The 19,545-nt window shown below is 41.8% G+C and overlaps 1 protein-coding gene across 4 annotated transcripts in view; it reads left to right on the top strand.

Moving 5' to 3' along the window:
- Nucleotides 1-19,545, top strand: part of adamts10 (ADAM metallopeptidase with thrombospondin type 1 motif, 10) — a 64,438-nt gene that overhangs the window by 24,766 nt on the left and 20,127 nt on the right. For 3 of the 4 annotated variants that reach the window (XM_028587734.1, XM_028587735.1, XM_028587736.1), the window contains 12 exons: nucleotides 4,175-4,343; nucleotides 4,894-5,096; nucleotides 6,290-6,373; nucleotides 8,993-9,138; nucleotides 10,240-10,283; nucleotides 11,005-11,110; nucleotides 14,316-14,462; nucleotides 14,766-14,907; nucleotides 15,806-15,913; nucleotides 16,088-16,233; nucleotides 17,496-17,559; nucleotides 17,829-17,931. In XM_028587734.1, the coding sequence (XP_028443535.1) occupies nucleotides 4,175-4,343; nucleotides 4,894-5,096; nucleotides 6,290-6,373; nucleotides 8,993-9,138; nucleotides 10,240-10,283; nucleotides 11,005-11,110; nucleotides 14,316-14,462; nucleotides 14,766-14,907; nucleotides 15,806-15,913; nucleotides 16,088-16,233; nucleotides 17,496-17,559; nucleotides 17,829-17,931 (1,462 nt within the window). The remainder of the gene's footprint in view (nucleotides 1-4,174; nucleotides 4,344-4,893; nucleotides 5,097-6,289; nucleotides 6,374-8,992; nucleotides 9,139-10,239; nucleotides 10,284-11,004; nucleotides 11,111-14,315; nucleotides 14,463-14,765; nucleotides 14,908-15,805; nucleotides 15,914-16,087; nucleotides 16,234-17,495; nucleotides 17,560-17,828; nucleotides 17,932-19,545) is intronic. The other variant, XM_028587737.1, reaches the window with a different exon arrangement.

Below are 19,545 nucleotides of genomic sequence, written 5' to 3' on the forward strand. Positions count from 1 at the left end.
AAATTAGTTCCCCTGTTTTAATTAGGACATGGATTGTGATGTGAACACTTTTTAAAAGTTGGAAACTGTTAATAACCATGAACGTGGCATCAGTATGAATCAAACAAGGTTGTATGAGCAGACGTTTTTATACCTGCCTCAAAAGGCCACAATGTGGTCATCATAGAGAGAGAGGCAAAACTCAATGAATTGTACAAATGTGGATATGTATCACACTTTTTGAGTGTCTCTCCTCAAAGACATCAATGTTGTTGTGCGTAAAGGAAGAGAAAAGACAGCCTGAGAGAGAAGTGCAAACCCTGATTACTTTCTCAGCTCTGCAGACCTTGTCAATCGCTACGTGAAATAGGCTTTATTGTTAGATTGTTTTTTTGAGAATGTTACAAAAATTGTCTGAAGCAGCCCACCTATTCAGACCTGGGAAGGCTGTGGGGGTGCTATAAGACAGCTCAGCACCTTTAGCACTTTGTTTGAAGTTTGGATAAACGCTACCTATAACCCACAATGCATCAAGTTCTGGCATGCTCCCTTGGGGCTGTTTAAAGGCAGTCAAGGAAATATAGGAGGTTATTAACTGAAGCTGTGGTCAAGAAGGCAGGTTATGGGAAGCAGTGCTTTAAGAAAAAAACAATCTGGTCCTTTAATCTTCTGTAAATGTTAACAGTTTTACAAAGTGGTCCACTTACAAAGTGTTTACCACTTAGTAAAGCTCTAATTCTATTCATTTATTTCCTCCTCTCATGAAGTCATCAGTTTGTTAATGCCCCAAACTAAAAGATCAAAGTTAGTGCCCCTTCTGATTCACTGGACTGGATCACCTAATTGTGATGCATCATTTTGTTGGCTGAAATCTATTCCCTGTATTCACAGCACTGTGTATCTGTGTATCCTCTACAAAACAGCAGGCTCCACAATAACAGTTGTATACACAGCTGAGGATTAGATTTGTTCACAAAGCGTTAATAAGCAGCACACGTAATTACTGTTGGTCAGACCAGCATGGGCACATTCACCAGCGAGCGGGCAGTGTCCAGGGGAGCATCACTAACTATATTATGGGATTAAAGGCACTTTGAAAGCTGCCGCAGTGAGTCGGGGCCAACACATCTGAGCAGATTCAAAGGAAGTGTTAGTGTATCGCTCTCTGTTTCACTCTCTCATTTTTCTCGCTCTCATTCACTCTTTCATGCTCTCACGTGTGTTTGTCTGTGTGTGTCAGTTCTGTAGGATCCTCTTCTCAGATGGGTCTGACAGAGGACCCTGTGAGGAGGACAGTGTTTGTAGGGGGACTGTCTGAACACAAAGCCATATGATGATAATGTTAGGCTTGTATCTGTAATCTAAAAGTATCTTTAATTATAAAAGGAGTGTTATAATTTCATCACTGAACAATTGTTGGATAGTCTGGGTTGAACCTAGACTGAGACATAGTCCTAATAATGACATGTGGCATATTATTGTACCTTTTTGTCCATGTTTATCCCATTTATGTTTAAGAGTTGAATGTATTATTTCCAGAGGTGTATAAAGTACTAGAGACCCATAAAAGTACAAGTGCTCTATCAAAAAAGTGACTTGAGTAGAAGTAGAAGTGCTCTTTAAGCACCACACATACGTAGAAGTACTAAAGTATTCAACATTTTTTGTACTTAAGTATTGCAAGTAGTTTATTTTAAAATCTACTACTCAAGTACTGAAAGTAAAAGTACAAGTATTGTGTTATTTAGTTATTAAAGAAAGCAGTCAAAAGTTTGAATATCATATTGTTTATATTATTTCAAATGTTTAGCCTAAGGCTGTAGCCAAAGGAATTAACAAATATTAAATATATGATATATTAAAAATAACAAATATTAACAAATACTGAAATAAAATGTACAATTATCACACTGTGCAAGTAAAATGAACATCCTCTCCAGCACAGTAATGATTAAAGCCCCAAAAAACGTATCACACACTAGCTAGTAACATGTGTGATGAACAGGAAAGTTAGCAATATACAGATAAACTAGCAGCTTCACATCACAGGGTCAAACGGTTAACATTCAGTACTCATTGCAGACTGAAACAACTCAGGAATAGCATTCATTTTGACGTCACTTTGACAGCGAATAACTTTACATCTGAAGTGTTTAAAGACTCTATTTGTCCATTGTTTATTTCTAAAGAAGCACAACAATGTATAAAAGGCTCCATTACCTTGTACCTCACGTTATGGCTCCGTAGCAGACATTTTTGTAAAAATAGGCTAACGATTGTGTCATAACCACGCGACTTACTGTCGCATAGTAGAGGAATTACCGTACAGTACAGGAGCTCGTGGGCAGTTTCGACTTACGTTAGCTGTTTAGGTTTAATTAATGTTAACTATCATTTTAGTTAGCAATAATTAGCCTGTGCCCATATTATCTCCTTACATATACCTACACTCTCCGTCTCTGCAAGATTGGGAATGATTGAGATTTCTCTTGGCACAGCTACCAGAAGACTTACAACTTTCAGACAGGTTGCTTACGTCGTATTTACGTTGTCCCTCTTAGTTGGAGGCTGCGCAGTAACGCTCAGCGCTCACCGGAAAAGTGCTTCTAATATCCTTCACTGGTCTCCGTCCAGAGCAACGGGACCTGTTGGTCCATTCTTATATACTGTCTATGCTTCTGAACAGGCAACGATAATGAAAAGAAACACAACGCGATCTCGGGGATTTATTACGTAATTAGCATACGTAACTAACGTAGCCGTAACTACACACACTGTAACCATAGACTGTAACCTACACAGTCTCCGTAGCGTGAGGCATTCACAACAGTAACGAGTAACGATGCAGCACATAAAAAATGTATCGGAGTAAAAGTATTAAACTCATCGAAAATATGTACTCAAGTAAAAGTGGAAGTAGGAGAAAAAAATAATACTCCAGTAGAGTACAGATACAGCCTTTTAGTACTTAAGTACAATAGTGAAGTAGCTAGTTCTACTTCGTTACTATACAGCTCTGATTATTTTTCACTAAAGACTTATGGTGCGTTCCAGACACAGTTTTTACTGTACTACTGCACGAGTTGGTAGCGATCCAGGCAAAGTCACCACAAACCCTTCTAGCTAGCGGCTACCTAACGTTAACGTTAGCTATCTAGGTTACTTTACGTTGCCTATTTATGTCTATTTATTTCTACTTATCACTGTTAATAAACGGCGTCTGTACAGCCTCAACGGGGGTCGCCATTGTTGTTTATGTGTGTGTGACGTCAAAAACTGTAACTGGGAGTACAACGATCTGGTACGAGTTACGGGTTTGACTGCCGTTCCAGGGCACTTTCACTGGTAGAAGGTTGTGAAAACACGAGTTACGGGTTGCCTGGAACGCAGCATATCATAATCAGCAAATGTAACCTGTAAATGAAGTTACAAATGCTACTGTAAACAAGGAAAATGTACAAATATATTAAATTGCTAGTTATTTAAAAAAAAAAAATGAAGTTCAAAATATCAATCTGCCTTGGCCTCTCCTGTGTTTTGACGTTTTTTTTGTGCTTGTGTTATTTCTTCATTATGTTTATTTGTTTGGTATTGTGACTAAAATGAAAAGTCTGTGACTCTTGCTTCTGTGGAACAAAAGAGGCTCACTGTGCATGTGAGCTGTAAACTCCTGAATTTTTTTTTTTTACTAATATGGTGTTCCTTGATCTATACTGACAAGTGATTCCTCTAAAATACACTAGGTGGACAGTGGTCATAAATGGAGGGCAAAAACTGCAACAACGCTAAACACTGAGCTCAAAATCAGCTGCATTGGAAGCTCAGAGGTTGTGAATGAATGAAGTCTCGTCCTCTCCAGCTGTCAGTTTTCTGACCCATTAACACCAGGATCCCTCAGAGGGCCTCTTGATTCAGTTCTGCCTCACCTTAACTTACCCTGCCTGCTTCGTTGCTCATTCTTCTTTGTCAATATGAAGAGTTTAAGTCATTAATTGTAGTCATATAATTGATGAAGCATTTGGGATGATCTGTATCATTGGCTGTTTTTATTTCATTTATTGACATGTTTAGTAAAGATTCAGACCAACTGTGTAATGTGATGTTTGTGATATTTCTACCATGAAAGCAATGATTCCTGTTGTTCTATTCTATTTTATTCTGTTCTATTCTGTTCTATGTATCTGTCTCTCTGCAGCAGGGGGTGATTGTTGCAGGGGGAGAGGAGTACCTGATTGAACCCCTTGTCTCACCAGATAACCAGACCAGGCAGGAGAGGGGGGAGAGAGCAGAGGGGCGCCCCCATGTGGTTTACAAGCGGTCGTCGCTCCGCCATCAGTACAAGGGCCAATCCTGTGGAGTCATTGGTGAGAGCGGAGAGATATTCTGGTCTTTTTAGTAGCAGCAGTTTGGTCCAGACTGGAGGAGTTAATGGCCCCAGGCTGACTTGCGTAGCAGCCAGCAGCAGAAGATTGTGGTTGTGTCTCAGTTCCCAGTTGTGATTGGGTGTGACTGAGTTTGTGTTGCAGGGTGTTACTGAAAAAGCAAAAGTATGTTCAGAAAAACATATTTTTGACATAATAAAAGTAAAAAAAAAAAAAAACTTCCAACTTTGTAATGCTGTGCTTTTATCCTGCTCTATAGCCATGCAAAGTGTGTTCAGGCATCATTCTGGTTGATAACGTGTTTCAGATCATCATACATGTCATACATGTCCAGTTATTGCAAATGCAAAAGGAACAGTGATTAATTCTGTACGTATCATTGGCTTACCTGCTGTTGGGCTTTTGTGGGTTTCTTCTCACTATATCCCATCAAAACGTCAGTGTGTGTGTGTCTGTGTTTGTGTGTCTGTGTGTCTGTGTGTGTGTGTGTGTGTGTGTGTGTGTGTGTGTGTGTGTGGTTGATCTTCCTCAGACGAGAAGCCGATGAAAGGCGCGTCATGGTGGCAACGAACTCTGAAGACGCCTCCTCATCATGTCGGGCGCGGCCAGCTGCCTCTGAAGCGCTCAGTTAGCCGGGAGCGCTACGTGGAGACGCTGGTGGTAGCCGACAAGATGATGGTGGGTTACCATGGTCGCAGGGACATCGAGCAGTACATCCTGGCTGTCATGAATATTGTAAGTTTCACAACACAAAAGATGCAAATGCACAATGCATTAAAAAGCCATTGGAGTCATTGGTTATTCTTGATGAATAAATAACAGAATTATGAAAAGCTTCATGCCAAGATGATATTTTGTTTTTGTATAGTTCAGCTCTTGTAAGCTTTCACCAGCAATCCAACTACCTGGAGCTTGGAGTCAACTAAGAAACATTTTAGAAGACATTAAAGAATAGAAACGCCTACGGTGACAGGAATAAGATTCAGTGCTTCTCTAACGCCAAGGATTAGTTGATTAGTTAGTTAGACATAAACTTGTCTAAATAATTATGTGTCAAAAACCTATATTAAGTTGAAATAAATTAGATTTAGGCCTATGTAGTTGCATGAATAATGCTTTGTGACAGAAAGAAAAAAAATGCCTAGACCTTTTTTAATTTCTCCTAGTGGAGGACACGTGTCTTAGTCAGACAGGCTTAGTTTGTATGTCATCATTTGCACTGTTTCTTGTCACTGCTGATCTTTTCACACACTGTTAATCACTTTAAAACTATACACACACGTGTTAGGAATTTATTTAATGAAGGGTTGGTCAGCTGCCATTGTTACAAAGCAGGTTGCATCCGGAGTGTTACCTAATCACAGAAACCAGCAGAATCTCTTTAGTGGTGTGGAGCAAAGTGGGCCAAATTACACCAGACACCAGTAATGACAAGTGTCTGAGTAGAGCTTTAGAGCTTTTTTTTTTATTACTGTTGGTGCTTTCACTCTTTAATAATCATTGCCACATGACTTTACAGCTCCTTTCTTCTCTTCTTAGACTAGTCTGTCTGATAGATAAGTGTTTGGTTAAAACTTAAAATTGATCTTGGTAGGGGTAAAAAACAGGAATGCCTTCACTTAACCGTCGCTACACTAATTTATCCATAGTTGACCTAAAAGTTGTTTTTATTCACGGACAATGCATTAGGGCTGGTATCACAAAAAAACATGCTGAATCAGCTTTTCTTTTTTTACTTTATTTTTTAACCATTTTTTTCAGTACTAGGCTTTTCTTCTCTGGGACTTCTCTGGGCCATTACACATCTTAATTTATGATGGATTACTCCTGTGCCTATTTCTAGTGTTGTCTGAGCTCTAGTGTAATGTGCACAACTGGTGTATCAGCTGTTTTTAAGACTGGTCTTTTCTTGTTTCCCTGGAGGTCAGGTTGCCAAACTGTTCCAGGATTCTAGCCTGGGGAATGCAGTCAACATTGTGGTTACACGGCTCATCCTGCTAATGGAAGACCAGGTAAATAAACTTTGTCAACTACTACTACTTACCTCTCTGTCCAGACTGCACAAAACCCTTCTATGAGCTTTTTGTTGTTTTCAAATTATTGGCTTTTCCTCCACCATCCTGAAGGACTCTTAGTGTGAAAGTGGGTCTTGTGAATGGTGGCTGTAATGAAAGAGACGAGAGGCTGTAAGGAAGCGAGGAAGAGGGAGATGGGTGAGGATGGAAAAGTCAGAATATGAGGGGGGTTTTGTACCTGTCAGACAGAGCAGCTTTGTGACTGTCCAGCTGGTTGCTGTGGTGAACAGTGACCTCTCTGACCGTTACTATGACGCACATCCAGGGTGTAGAAAAGCTTGAAGTTAGATTTAGACACTGATGCGAAAAACATCAGCATCTTAAAGGTCCCATGACATGGTGCTCTTTGGATGCTTTTATATAGACCTTAGTGGTCCCCTAATACTGTATCTGAAGTCTCTTTCCCGAAATTCAGCCTTGGTGCAGAATTACAGCCACTACAGCCAGTCCCACAATGAGCTTTCCTTAGTATGTGCCATTTCTGTGTCTGTAGCTATTGAGGAGGAGAGTGGGGGGGCAAGGTGGAGGGTGGGGGTGTGGCCTTGACCAACTGCCACTTTGCTTGTTTGAAAGCCATGATGTCTCTCTCTCATGGATGGGCCAAATTTTTTGGGCAGGCAAAGCAGAGAAAGGGGAGGTAACCTTGCTCCTTATGACCTCATAAGGAGAAGATTCCAGATTGGCCCATCTGAGCTTTCATTTTCTCAAAGGCAGAGCAGGATACCCAGGGCTTGGTTTACACCTATTGCCATTTCTAGCCACTGGGGACCATAGGCAGGCTGGGGGAATGCATATTACTGTTAAAAAAAACTCATAAAGTGAAATTTTCATGCCATGGGACCTTTAATCTTAGGCCCAAGTGAACACCCTCAGGATCCAAATTCACCAGATTCCTCAAGTTCTGGTTTGTCATTTTACCAATTTTCTCTAGCCACGCCAGCAATGTAGCAATTTTGGTCGGGTCACTTGGTCCACTAGCCTGGTTGACACCAGACCCTTCTCAGGTGTAACTGTATCCAATACTGATTGACTGATTTATGACTAAATACCTAATGACGTTCCCATCAGCCTCAACTGTACTTTGTGTTTGGTGCTAATTAGCAAATGTTAGCATGCCAACACACTATATTAAGGTGTACAACGAAAACATTATGCCTACTAAACATCAGCATGTTAGCATTGTCATTGTAAGCATGTTAGCATACTGACGTCAGCATTTAGCTCAAAACATTGCTGCGCACAGCCTCACAGAGCTGTTAGCATGGATGTGGACTGTTGTTGCATGATATAAGGGAGTGAGCGGAGGTTAGAAAGGCCTCAGAGTTAGAATCCACACCTCACCACAAGGCAGGGTTCAGATAATAAAAAGTGCATGACCTTTCCATCATAGCACAGGAGATGACTGGGCCACCTGGCTAACAAGTAACTGACCTTATTAGCCCGCCATTAACAGCATGTGGTGAGACAGTGCGGCCGGCTCCGTTGTAATGTTGACCTTCTAGCAATCTGACAGATGAATCATACTGAATTAAATGGGTATTACATTGTGGCTTTGAGGTTTCCTCCATAGCTGTCTTATTAGGGAACATTTATGATTCATAATGTTCATACTGCTTTAAAATTAGCCCCACAATTTACCACTGGGATGTGTTCGTCATCTGACAGAGGAAAGAAGTAAATGTTAGGATCATTAGCAGTGGGCAGTTGTAGTGTTGTTATTCTTTCTCCATGGACCGTTGAAGTTGAGGTCGGCACAGGATCGAGAGTAGTCTCAGCGTGTGGTTCTGCTGCTCGTTTCCAGGTCTGTAAATGGCAAGCTGCCCCTGGAAAATAAAATCTGGCCAGCAGTGGGCCCAGAAATGAGGGACTGTGGGATGAGACAATTACTAGTTATGTCACCACATGCATTCCTGGGTTACGGGTTCTCGCCAGCTGTGGCCTCTTCTTCTGCTCTCTGCACTCTCATAATACTAGAAAGTGCCGCCAGTCTAATCCTGCTTCCACATTTGCTTTTTTGATAGAGTGGAGGGAGGTTTCTTAAGAATCCAAATGTTGTCTCACCATGGATGACAGAAATTACAGGCTAATGAAGTTGCTATCCAGTGAAAACCACATATCTCGGCATTCGCTGATTTCAAATTAAGTGTTCTTATGTATTGAGAAACTAAACTACTTATTGCGCTAAATAAACCATTTAAAAACCTTATCTGATAAATGTAGTGTCACAAAGCTGAAAAAAGGCTTTTATAGCTCATGTAAAGTTGACATTTTGGACACGTGTTTCAAAACAAGCTTAAAACAATGTAATACCAGAAGACTGGGGCTGGTTTAATAGAATGGTTGGGTCTCACATCTGATTGTTACAATCTTTCCTTTTGTTAACACTGTAATAACCCACATAACCTATACAGTATTATTGAATGAAGTATCTTTGCATAAATATAAAATTGCTGCAGTTGTAATATATCCATTTTTGTTGTGTTTTAAGATTTAAATGTATGTTTATTTTACCAATTTGCTTTTGATTCTATATTTCCTCTCTTGTCTCTCTTCCAGCCAACACTAGAGATCAACCACCATGCAGGGAAGTCTTTAGACAGCTTCTGTAAGTGGCAGAAAAACATCCAGCACCGCAGCAGCTATGGCAACGCCATACCAGATAACGGGATCGCTCACCATGACACTGCTGTGCTTATTACCAGGTCAGAAATACAAACAGACAAACCTTTCTCACAGGAGTAAGAAATAATTAAGACCATAAATCTGTTCTGGAGCTTTCTTCATACAGAAATAAAGGTAATTTAGAATGAAGATATTTTGTTAAGCCAAAACAAAAAGGATTTTTGTCACAAAGTGTGGGTGCAAGGCAAGTAGCTGTACTGGGTTAATGTATATGTACAACAACCTAACCCTCCTACTGCAAGTTCTTGTAAATGAAAATGTTTAGTCTGTTTCCCTGTTCATAAAAGGGTTAAAACAGTGTTTCCTCTGAGCTGAAGTTTTACATTCCCAGCCCCTATCCTCATAGGTTTTCATTAAGCCAAGTCCAAGAGAGTTGGGCTGTATCTTGTCCTGTCTGAGGTGACGATAGCTGGGGCTGCTCTGCTCAGCATCTGGAAAGAAAAAGTAAAAGAGAGATTTTCAGAGGGAGCGAGAGACAATGACAGATTTATGATTTTTTTGAAGAAAGCAGCCCATAGAAAAAGGAGAGAACGAGAAAGAGGAAGAAGTTTCTCTAACTGCCCTCTCTGTTACTGATACTGCTGGAGGAAAACAGAGACAACAGTGGTAGATGCATATTAAGACGATAAAACGCTGATGCTATTGACTGAGGAATGTGCAACAGCAAACAACACAACCATGGTTTGGTCAGAGTCATCTGAATGGGATGGGGCCAGGCAGAGCTGCCACAAATACCTTCCTATTCTTCCTAACGGAATGAGCTATAAGCTTATGTAAGAGTACAGAAAGATAAATGTCTTGTGGTTTTGGTGGTGGCTTTGTGAGAACACTTGGGTTTTACGACAGTATTTATCAAGCAGAGGATGGAAACTGTCCAGACAGATGACACCACAGTGAGCGTCCATGATTTCCTGCTATTGTTCTTTTAAGTCTATATCTGTCTGCTATCACTGCCGTCCACTGTCTGACTGTGTCTGTCACCATCTGTGAATGTACTGCATGTCTGTGTCAAGCGTGTTTGTACGTGTCTGTTTACATATGTACAGTATGCTGCATCTGTTTGTGTGTGAGTAGATAATTATTAGTTTAACAGCCTGGTTGATTTTCCATCCCGTCTGCAGATACGACATCTGCATTCAAAAGAACAAGCCCTGTGAAACTCTAGGTAACACACACACACAAACACACACACACACACACACACACACACACACACACACACACACACAAATGCACACATATTTGTACTTTACAAACACTATACTTACTGTACTAAACTTATGCTCACTGACATAATGAGCTTTCCCTCATCCCCTAAGCCTGACTGTAATCCTCAAGACTAAATGCTTAACCTCAACCCATACACTAAACTAAACCATAACTGAATTCCTAGTGTAACCCTAAAGCCAAGTCTTAACCCTCAAAATTTGAAGGTTAGGCCGAACTGTACTCTTTTCAAGATCTGAAACTCAAATAGGTCCGTACACAGACAGACATACCAGAGAGCACACACACACACATATTCTCATTCACACACAAAACAAATACGATACAAATCAAGCATGACTTGGCTCATTAATAGAGATGTGCATTATGTGTGTTGATGTTTTATATTTGAATAAGTGTCTACTGCTGTACTTGCAAAAATAATTATAGGGAAATCAACTTATATTTCTGAATAGGATTCAGCTGAGAATGCCAGAATACTCCAGACTGAACATTTTAAATCTCTATCACTCGCACAGAATTTGAGGTTAGGAGGGTTTTGTAAGTCATTGTGCTGTTTTCTATAGTACTGATGTTTAACTGTGTGTGTGTGTGTGTGTGTGTGTGTGTGTGTGTGTGTGTGTGTGTGTGTGTGTGTGTGTGTGTGTGTGTGTGTACAGGTCTGGCTCCTGTAGGAGGGATGTGTGAGCCAGAGAGGAGCTGCAGTATCAATGAGGACATCGGCCTGGGAACAGCCTTCACTATCGCCCACGAGATAGGACACACGTAAGTCAAACACACGCAATGTACATGCAATACACTTGCCATTTTTAGGCCAATCTCTTTTTTTGAAAACCCAACCCAAATCCATTGATGACACAATGGACAGGCTTCTTAAAAGCCTGAGGAGTGAATTCAAAGTTAATTTAGTTTGTAACTTTATTTAACCAGGCAGAGTGTTTGTGAACAAATGTATCTTTACTGCAGGATTGATGGACAGGTATCAGATAGCAGAAAAGTTCAATACAGTACCTCATTCTCATCCATCCATCCATCTTCGTCCGCTTATCCGGTATCGGGTCGCGGGGGGAGCAGCTCCAGCAGGGGACCCCAAACTTCCCTTTCCCGAGCCACATTAACCAGCTCCGACTGGGGGGTCCCGAGGCATTCCCAGGCCAGGTTGGAGATATAATCCCTCCACCTAGTCCTGGGTCTTCCCCGAGGCCTCCTCCCAGCTGGACGTGCCTGGAACACCTCCCTAGGGAGGCGCCCAGGGGGCATCCTTACCAGATGCCCGAACCACCTCAACTGGCTCCTTTCGACGCCGGGAAGGAGCAGCGGCTCTCCTCCGAGCTCCTCACGGATGACTGAGCTTCTCACCCTATCTCTAAGGGAGATGCCAGCCACCCTCCTGAGGAAACCCATTTCGGCCGCTTGTACCCTGGATCTCGTTCTTTCGGTCATGACCCAGCCTTCATGACCATAGGTGAGGGTAGGAACGAAAACTGACCGGTAGATCGAGAGCTTTGCCTTCTGGCTCAGCTCTCTTTTCATCACAACGGTGCGATAAATTGAATGTAATACCGCACCCGCTGCGCCGATTCTCCGACCAATCTCCCGCTCCATTGTCCCCTCACTCGCAAACAAAACCCCAAGGTACTTGAACTCCTTCACTTGGGGTAAGGACTCATTCCCTACCTGGAGTAGGCACTCCATCGGTTTCCTGCTGAGAACCATGGCCTCAGATTTAGAGGTGCTGATCCTCATCCCAAATCCTTCACACTCGGCTGCAAACCAATTTAGTGAGTGCTGAAGGTTACAGGCCGATGATGCCATCAGGACCACATCATCTGCAAAGAGCAGCGATGAGATCCCCAGCCCACCGAACTGCAACCCCTCCCCACCCCGACTACGCCTCGATATCCTGTCCATAAATGTTACAAACAGGATTGGTGACAAAGCGCAGCCCTGGCGGAGGCCAACCCTCACCTGAAACGAGTCCGACTTACTGCCGAGAACCCGGACACAGCTCTCGCTTTGGTTGTACAGAGATTGGATGGCCCTGAGAAGAGACCCCCTCACCCCATACTCCCGCAGCACCTCCCACAGTGTCTCCCGGGGGACCCGGTCATACGCCTTTTCCAGATCCACAAAACACATGTAGACCGGTTGGGCATACTCCCAGTCTCCCTCCAGGATCCTTGCGAGAGTAAAGATCTGGTCCGTTGTTCCACAACCAGGACGGAATCCGCATTGTTCCTCCTCAACCCTCATTCTTAGACGTTTTTAATTTCTTAGCCACACTATTGGTGTGAATTTGGGGATGTCCGCCCGTTGGTCGGTTGTTTAGTCAGGTGGTTGGTTGGTCCACCACTTTGGTCCAGAGTGAACCATTTTGACAAATATTGAATACATTGCCACCTGAATGAGTTTATCCATCTCAAACCACTGATACAGAATGACTAAAAGGGGTCTTGTTAAACAGTATACAAAAGGGATGGCTGGTTATAAATCTTTCAGGACAGGTTTCCACAATTATAAATGCAGGGATCATGCACATTAGGCTATGATTAGTGTAGAGGAGAAGTTCATAACCCTGTGTTGTCAAACAGAAAACACTGAATACCTACCAGATCTCTGGCTGCTGTTGTTCTCTAGCTGAGGCTGAAACACAAAATGTCCCTGAAGGAATCCCTGAGGTGTCTCATGTGTCATTCCTTGTGTTCTGGTCTGAGATGATCCCTCCCTCCTCAGATTATACCTCCAGATCTCTAGAGAGAGTTTATGTAATCTCTAACACCATGAGTCATTTCCATCCTTTGCAAATGTGGTAATAGTTGTATATTTTCTTTCAGTCACACTATTTATATGTGGAATTAGTTACATGTGGGGCTGGTACAGCACCTGGAGATGCCTCTGTTTTTTATATCTGGATCCCCTGCATGACTTGGAAACTGTGTTTTACTCATTTGCCTGGTATAGCTGATATATCACTGTATCACTCAGTAACATGCAATTGTATCTGCCTGTGTGCTTCATTTCTGTTATGAATACAGTAAATCAAGAGAGGTTACTGATTTTATCCCTCTTTTTTTCCTGAGAAAATCATGGAGAAGGTTTTGTTTTTGGGGAGTATCCTACTTGCCCAGAGTAATTGAGTGTCACATTGCATTACGTCTGCACACTGCCCCGAGAAGTATTAAGACAGATGGTGGATCCTTCGGGGTCCTGCTTCCTAATGATTAACACAGGTAGCTTTCGAATACTCAGACCACAAGGCTTACTAGCCACATGACTGGACTTAGTGTACAGATATATACAAAATGTTTCTTTGGCCACAACACATTTAACATTTGTTTTTAATTGTCATATAAATTGTTTTGACATCACAGTGCAGCATTAGATTAAATGCAGGCATGTTTGTGGCGGAGGGTACCCACATGAAAAGACTGACCAAGACAGAAATGACTCGGACAGAAATGACTCGGACAGTGGAGGGATGAAAAGCTTTCAGAACATTTCTATTTCAGGCTCAAACACAGCTACTGTGAGTGTTATCACTGTCTGTCATGAATGAAAAAAACACCAAATGGACCACTGACACTGTGTAACTTAATAACTTAAACAGTTTTATTATTATATTATTACTATTAGTATATTTGAGCCCCATTGAACAGATTTGATGATATTTATGGTCAAAGAGTTTTGATAGTCTCTTTCACCACATTGTGGTGCTCGCCACTTTAATGTCAATATTAATATTTCCCCTGGGTTTATGATTCAGGTCATATATCCTTTCTGTGGTTTGATGTTAGTTTAATTCATTTTGTCAAACACAACAATCAAACTTCTACAACATGTTTGTTCTTTAGATCTCACTTGGTTATCCACAGTGATTTTTTTTTTTTCCACTCTCCCCATCCCTGCTGCGGCGACTGTTACCGGTCCACAAAACCTCAAAGTGTTGTCACTGTATCATCATGGGCTTTAGGTTTGGGATGAACCATGACGGGATGGGGAACGCCTGCGGGCCCCGCAGCCAGGAGACCGCCAAGCTGATGGCTGACCACATCACCATGAAGACTAACCCATTCATCTGGTCCGCCTGTAGCCGGGATTACATCACCAGCTTCCTGGAGTGAGTCAGCCTATCAGATATCTGCAACACCACAAATAATTTGGTAATTAGAGGTTTGAGCAAGAAAAATATACTTGGATGTCAGAGTAACATTTTTGATGGTCAGAGAAACACTCAAGTAACAGATGGATCTTGACAGAAGGAAAATCCACTTCTAATTCATATATCTGTAGCCTGTTCAGGGTTTCAATAAACACATATATTACTTTGGATATTCTCAGTACAGACAAAATTATGAAAACATCGCCAGTTATTGTATATTTTAATCCCAATCCTTTTTCTCTTCTGTTTGGTGTGCTGTAGCTCAGGTATGGGCTCCTGCCTGAACAACATCCCTCCCAAGCAGGAGTTTGTGTACCCCACCACAGCGCCGGGTCAGGCCTACGACGCAGACGAACAGTGCCGCTTCCAGTACGGCGTTAGATCTCGACAATGTAAATATGCGGTAAGTGCCCTGTCTACGCTCTTCATTTGCCTTTCAGCTTACGTCTTCTTCTCATTAATGCTTGTTCTCAAGTCAGTGGAGCTTTAATCTAACGTCAGAATTGTATTTGTATTTGTATTTAAGAATCATGCAGGTAGCTCCAAATGGATCATATACTGTAGAAATTATAATATTTTTTAAACCTCCTTAAGCCATCTAGGATAATAATATCTTAACGTCCTAAATCCAGGGCAACAGGAGTTGCTGTTTCAGTTTTCAAGACATTTCATCACTTCACGTCCATGAGGCTTTGTCAGTTGTGCCATAAGGCAGTCCTGATGAAGCCTCTTTGACATTGAAAAAAAGATTGCAAAAATAAGCACAGTTCCCTTTTGAATTTAGTACCTACAGCTTTTTAATTTCTTATTTATGATGGAACCAGTCTGACCTAATCTTTCCCTTTTAGCTGTGTCAGTGTCAATTCAAGTTATTCACCTCACTGCTCACTTCCAATTCGTGTTCCTCTGGCTCGCTCCTTTAAGTTGGCCTCTCTGACAACTAGAAACATCTTGCAATACCTTCACTGAATAGCATCCACTTTATTGCATGGTCAACTTTTATGGGGCCATCTGGAACAGCATATAGGTTTATAGACTCATTACTATCGATACTACGTGGTCAGAGCATATGTACACAATAAAACATAATCCCATGTGTTATAGGCATCGCTGTAGAGGGAGCAGAGAGGAAGGTGAACAAGAGTGTGTCTGCTGTTGTGTCTTTATAATGAGCTTATATAGAAACACTCTGACATGTTGTGTGTCTCTCTCTCTCGCCTATGTTTTTATTATACTTCCACACACACACACACACACACACACACACACACACACACACACACACACACACACACTCACAGGAAGTCTGCAGTGAACTTTGGTGCATGAGCAAGAGCAACCGTTGTATCACCAGCAGCATTCCCGCTGCAGAGGGAACCATCTGTCAGACCAACACCATAGAGAAAGGGGTAAATACTGAAATTAACCTTTTACTTACTTTATTATTTTTTAAAGTTAAAGCATTATGGGGTTATAATGGCTGGTGTGGGTAGGATGATTTTGTTCATCTAGGACTGGTTCTCCTGCTTCTTACAAGAATATAAAAGCAGCACATGTACTAACGCTGTGTGTTTATGCTGCAGTGGTGCTATAAGAGGGTGTGTGTGGTGTACGGGACTCGTCCGGAGGGCGTGGATGGAGGCTGGGGTCTGTGGTCACCCTGGGAGGAGTGCAGCAGGACTTGTGGAGGAGGAGTCTCCTCGTCTATCAGACACTGTGACAGCCCCAGGTATGGGTCTCAACAGTGACCACTCTGAAATGCATCTCTCTTGTTGCAGATACCTTTATAGAGCAACTATATGTAAGACATAGGGGGATAATAATCCACAGTTCTTCCTTGTTCTGTTGAAGCCTCAAATTAGCTGCAGCTGAACTTTAGAATACATTTTTGCTCAAAAAGTCGACTGTAGATTTTTGTCCCCCATCACTTACTTACTTGATGTTGCCTTACAGTTGAATGGATTACATTAAATGTACATTTGGAACATTTGTGAATGTTGTATTAAGATAGACATAAAAAAATGTTTTCATTGGTGGACAGGCGGATATCACTGGGCTTTGATTTACAATCAAAACAGCAAACCCCCCAGTGTCATGTGGTCTTGAAAAGGCCACAATGGAAATAAGATATTCTATTTTTATTCTGTAAACTATTCACACAGTTATAGTGAAGCATTAATGCAATATAGTGAATCATCATCTGTGCCCAAAGTGGCCATATTGAATGGTTAAAATACCGAGAAATTACTGATCCACATTACACATACTGTTTATTGTCACTGCTGTTATGAAAAACAATGTTAAACACATTCTACATATGTATAATTAAAAGGAATGTTGGCTTATACACGCCTTCACTTACAATTAAGAAAAAATGTGTAGTTGCAGTCTCATGCTACCTTGCACATAGAAGAATAATCCCAATCAGTTTTACCTGCCAGAGGAAACTGTGGCGCTCAGATAGAACTCACATAATAGGAAAAACATGCAAACTCAACACAGAAAGCACCAGGGTTGAGATTCATTTCCAGCAGTGCCACTGTTTTTATCCTGTATAAAATAATTCAGACTCGCTTTTGAATCACAGTCACCAGATCCTTCATCTTGAATTGATTAAAATGAGAATGAACTGACCTAAATATGAGGCCAACAGCCTTCTTTTGCATCATTTCTAAGCATTGTTTGCACATTTGCTTTGGCTCCATTCTAAATATATAAATTTGTTGAAAGTTTAGCAGAGGCAGCCATTTGACGGTGGCTTTGCTCTGGCTTCCTTCTCAGCTGTTTTTTAGAGGTGTAGAGGTGTCATGGTCTGTGATAGACAGTAAAGCAATTCAAGAGACAGACAGAAAAATTGAAAACACACTGATGAAGGCAGACAAAGCAGAGATCAGGAGCGAGTGTTGTGTGGGGATGTGATTGAGGTTAGATCTTATTAAATTGTACTCAGATGTGACTGACTGGCCTGATTCTCTTTGTGTTTGGTTGTAGGCCAACTATTGGTGGAAAGTATTGTTTGGGGGAGAGAAAGCGCTTCAGGTCCTGCAATATTGATGTGAGTATTGCTGCTCCTCATTGTAATCAACATCATCATTGATCATCATCGATTGATCAACATACAGTAATCAACATCATGAATATGATTTTATTGTATTTGTTTTCTGTGTGGTCATTGCATGGGACTTTGCTTGCCTGTGTTTGTGTATATATATATATATATATATATATATATATATATATATATGTGTGTGTGTGTGTATACATATACTGTATATGTGTGTGTGTGTGTGTGTGTGTGTGTGTGTGTGTGTGGGTGTGTTACAGGATTGCCCTGCAGGCTCTCGGGATTTCCGGGAGATTCAGTGCTCTGATTTCAACAGCGTTCCTTTCCGGGGAAAGTTTTACACCTGGAAGCCATACAGAGGAGGTAAGTGAGTAACCAATCTCTGTGTGAGATGTGTGTGTAACTATCTACAGTATGTGTGTTTATTTGCACCATGATGCTCTCTACTGCAGATTGCCTCTTAACATCCCCCTCAGCTCTATGGAGTGTTTTAGCGTATTTCAGCTTATTTTTTTTGGTTTTACATCGTGCAACTTTACAGTTTTAGTTCAACACCTTCTCTTGCAGCAGACATCTTTTCAGCAAAAAGCTAAACCCAATGCTACCTGACTAGCAAAGTAAGCGACTAGCTGGTGAAAACAGTTGATATTTCCCTCAGAAGTTGGTCTAGATTTACATTTAAATGCATAACTAATGATAACCCAACCTAAATATATTATATAATGATAACTAATTTTGCCTGATGTGTAGTTTCACTGTTGATGATTATAATTACTATTTGCGTGCGGGGAGAGAGAGAGAGAGAGAGAGACAGAGGAGAAAGTGAATCGAAGCTGCTGACTCCCTCCTATCTGGCCAACAGATGCTGGCTGCAGAGAGCCATGCATTCCCACAATGCCTTGCGAGAATTCCTCGCTTCTGATGAGAACTACGCTGGACGTGAAAGATAAATAGTTTCAACGACATAACTGCCTTTAATCTAGCCCTCCAATAACATAATGGCTTACAGAGATGGCCAGCCAGCCAATTCCAACTTCAGGCAACAAGTGCTCCTTTCATCAAGTCAGCTGATTTTACAATGGAAATCCCTTGCAGCTGTTAAAATAGGAACGGTGCCATAGACTCTGCCCTGTGTTAAGGTCAGATCACACCGCCCAGCCCCTAGTCTGTCCTCTGCAGCCCTCTCACTCTCCTCAAATTCTCATTTCAGATTTCCTCCTTTAACTTTTACCCTCTAACTCGGGTAAGACAGTTTCTTTTTCTTCTTCTTGCTCTTTTTTTGTCTTCTCTGCTCTGGTCTCTCCTTCTTTCACTTTATTTAGATCACCATTATGCAATCTTTCTCTCTCTCTCTCTCTCTCTCTCTCTCTCTCTCTCTCTCTCTCTCTCTCTCTCTCTCTCTCCTGACACTTAGAACAGAGACAGCCTTTTTCTCCCAGCTCATGCAGCCAAGGACAGTTCATTAAAAAATGTCTGTCGTTTAAGCTGCATTTTTTTTTTAAAACAAACAAGCTGCTCCACATTGCTGTTCTCACTCCAACAGCCTTCACATTCAACCTTCAGACTCCATACAACACACCCGGCAGGCTGCAAGCTATGATTCACACACACACACACACACACACACACACACACACACACACACACACACACCCTGCTGCAAGCCATTACTGCCCTGCCAAACCTAGGCACCATGGGAATTGTAGTTTTCCGTGGTCTGACCACTTTGTCGTCTGCAGGCCATGCCAGTACATACACTGTCTCTCTCTCTCTTTCTCTCCTTCCCAGTACATACTGTACCTGCTTCAGCGCTGCCAGCACAAACAAACACAGCCCAAACTGATGTCAACAGCCACTCAAATAGTGGAGCTGTTGGCGAGCTGCACAGATGAACGAAGGATATATACCACTTGGCTGGAGAAGACCTCTAGCAAGTGTGTGTGTGTGTGTGTGTGTGTGTGTGTGTGTGTGTGTGTG

Source organism: Perca flavescens, chromosome 9 (genome assembly GCF_004354835.1).
Source record: "Perca flavescens isolate YP-PL-M2 chromosome 9, PFLA_1.0, whole genome shotgun sequence".
In the NCBI taxonomy this organism is placed as follows: domain Eukaryota; kingdom Metazoa; phylum Chordata; class Actinopteri; order Perciformes; family Percidae; genus Perca; species Perca flavescens.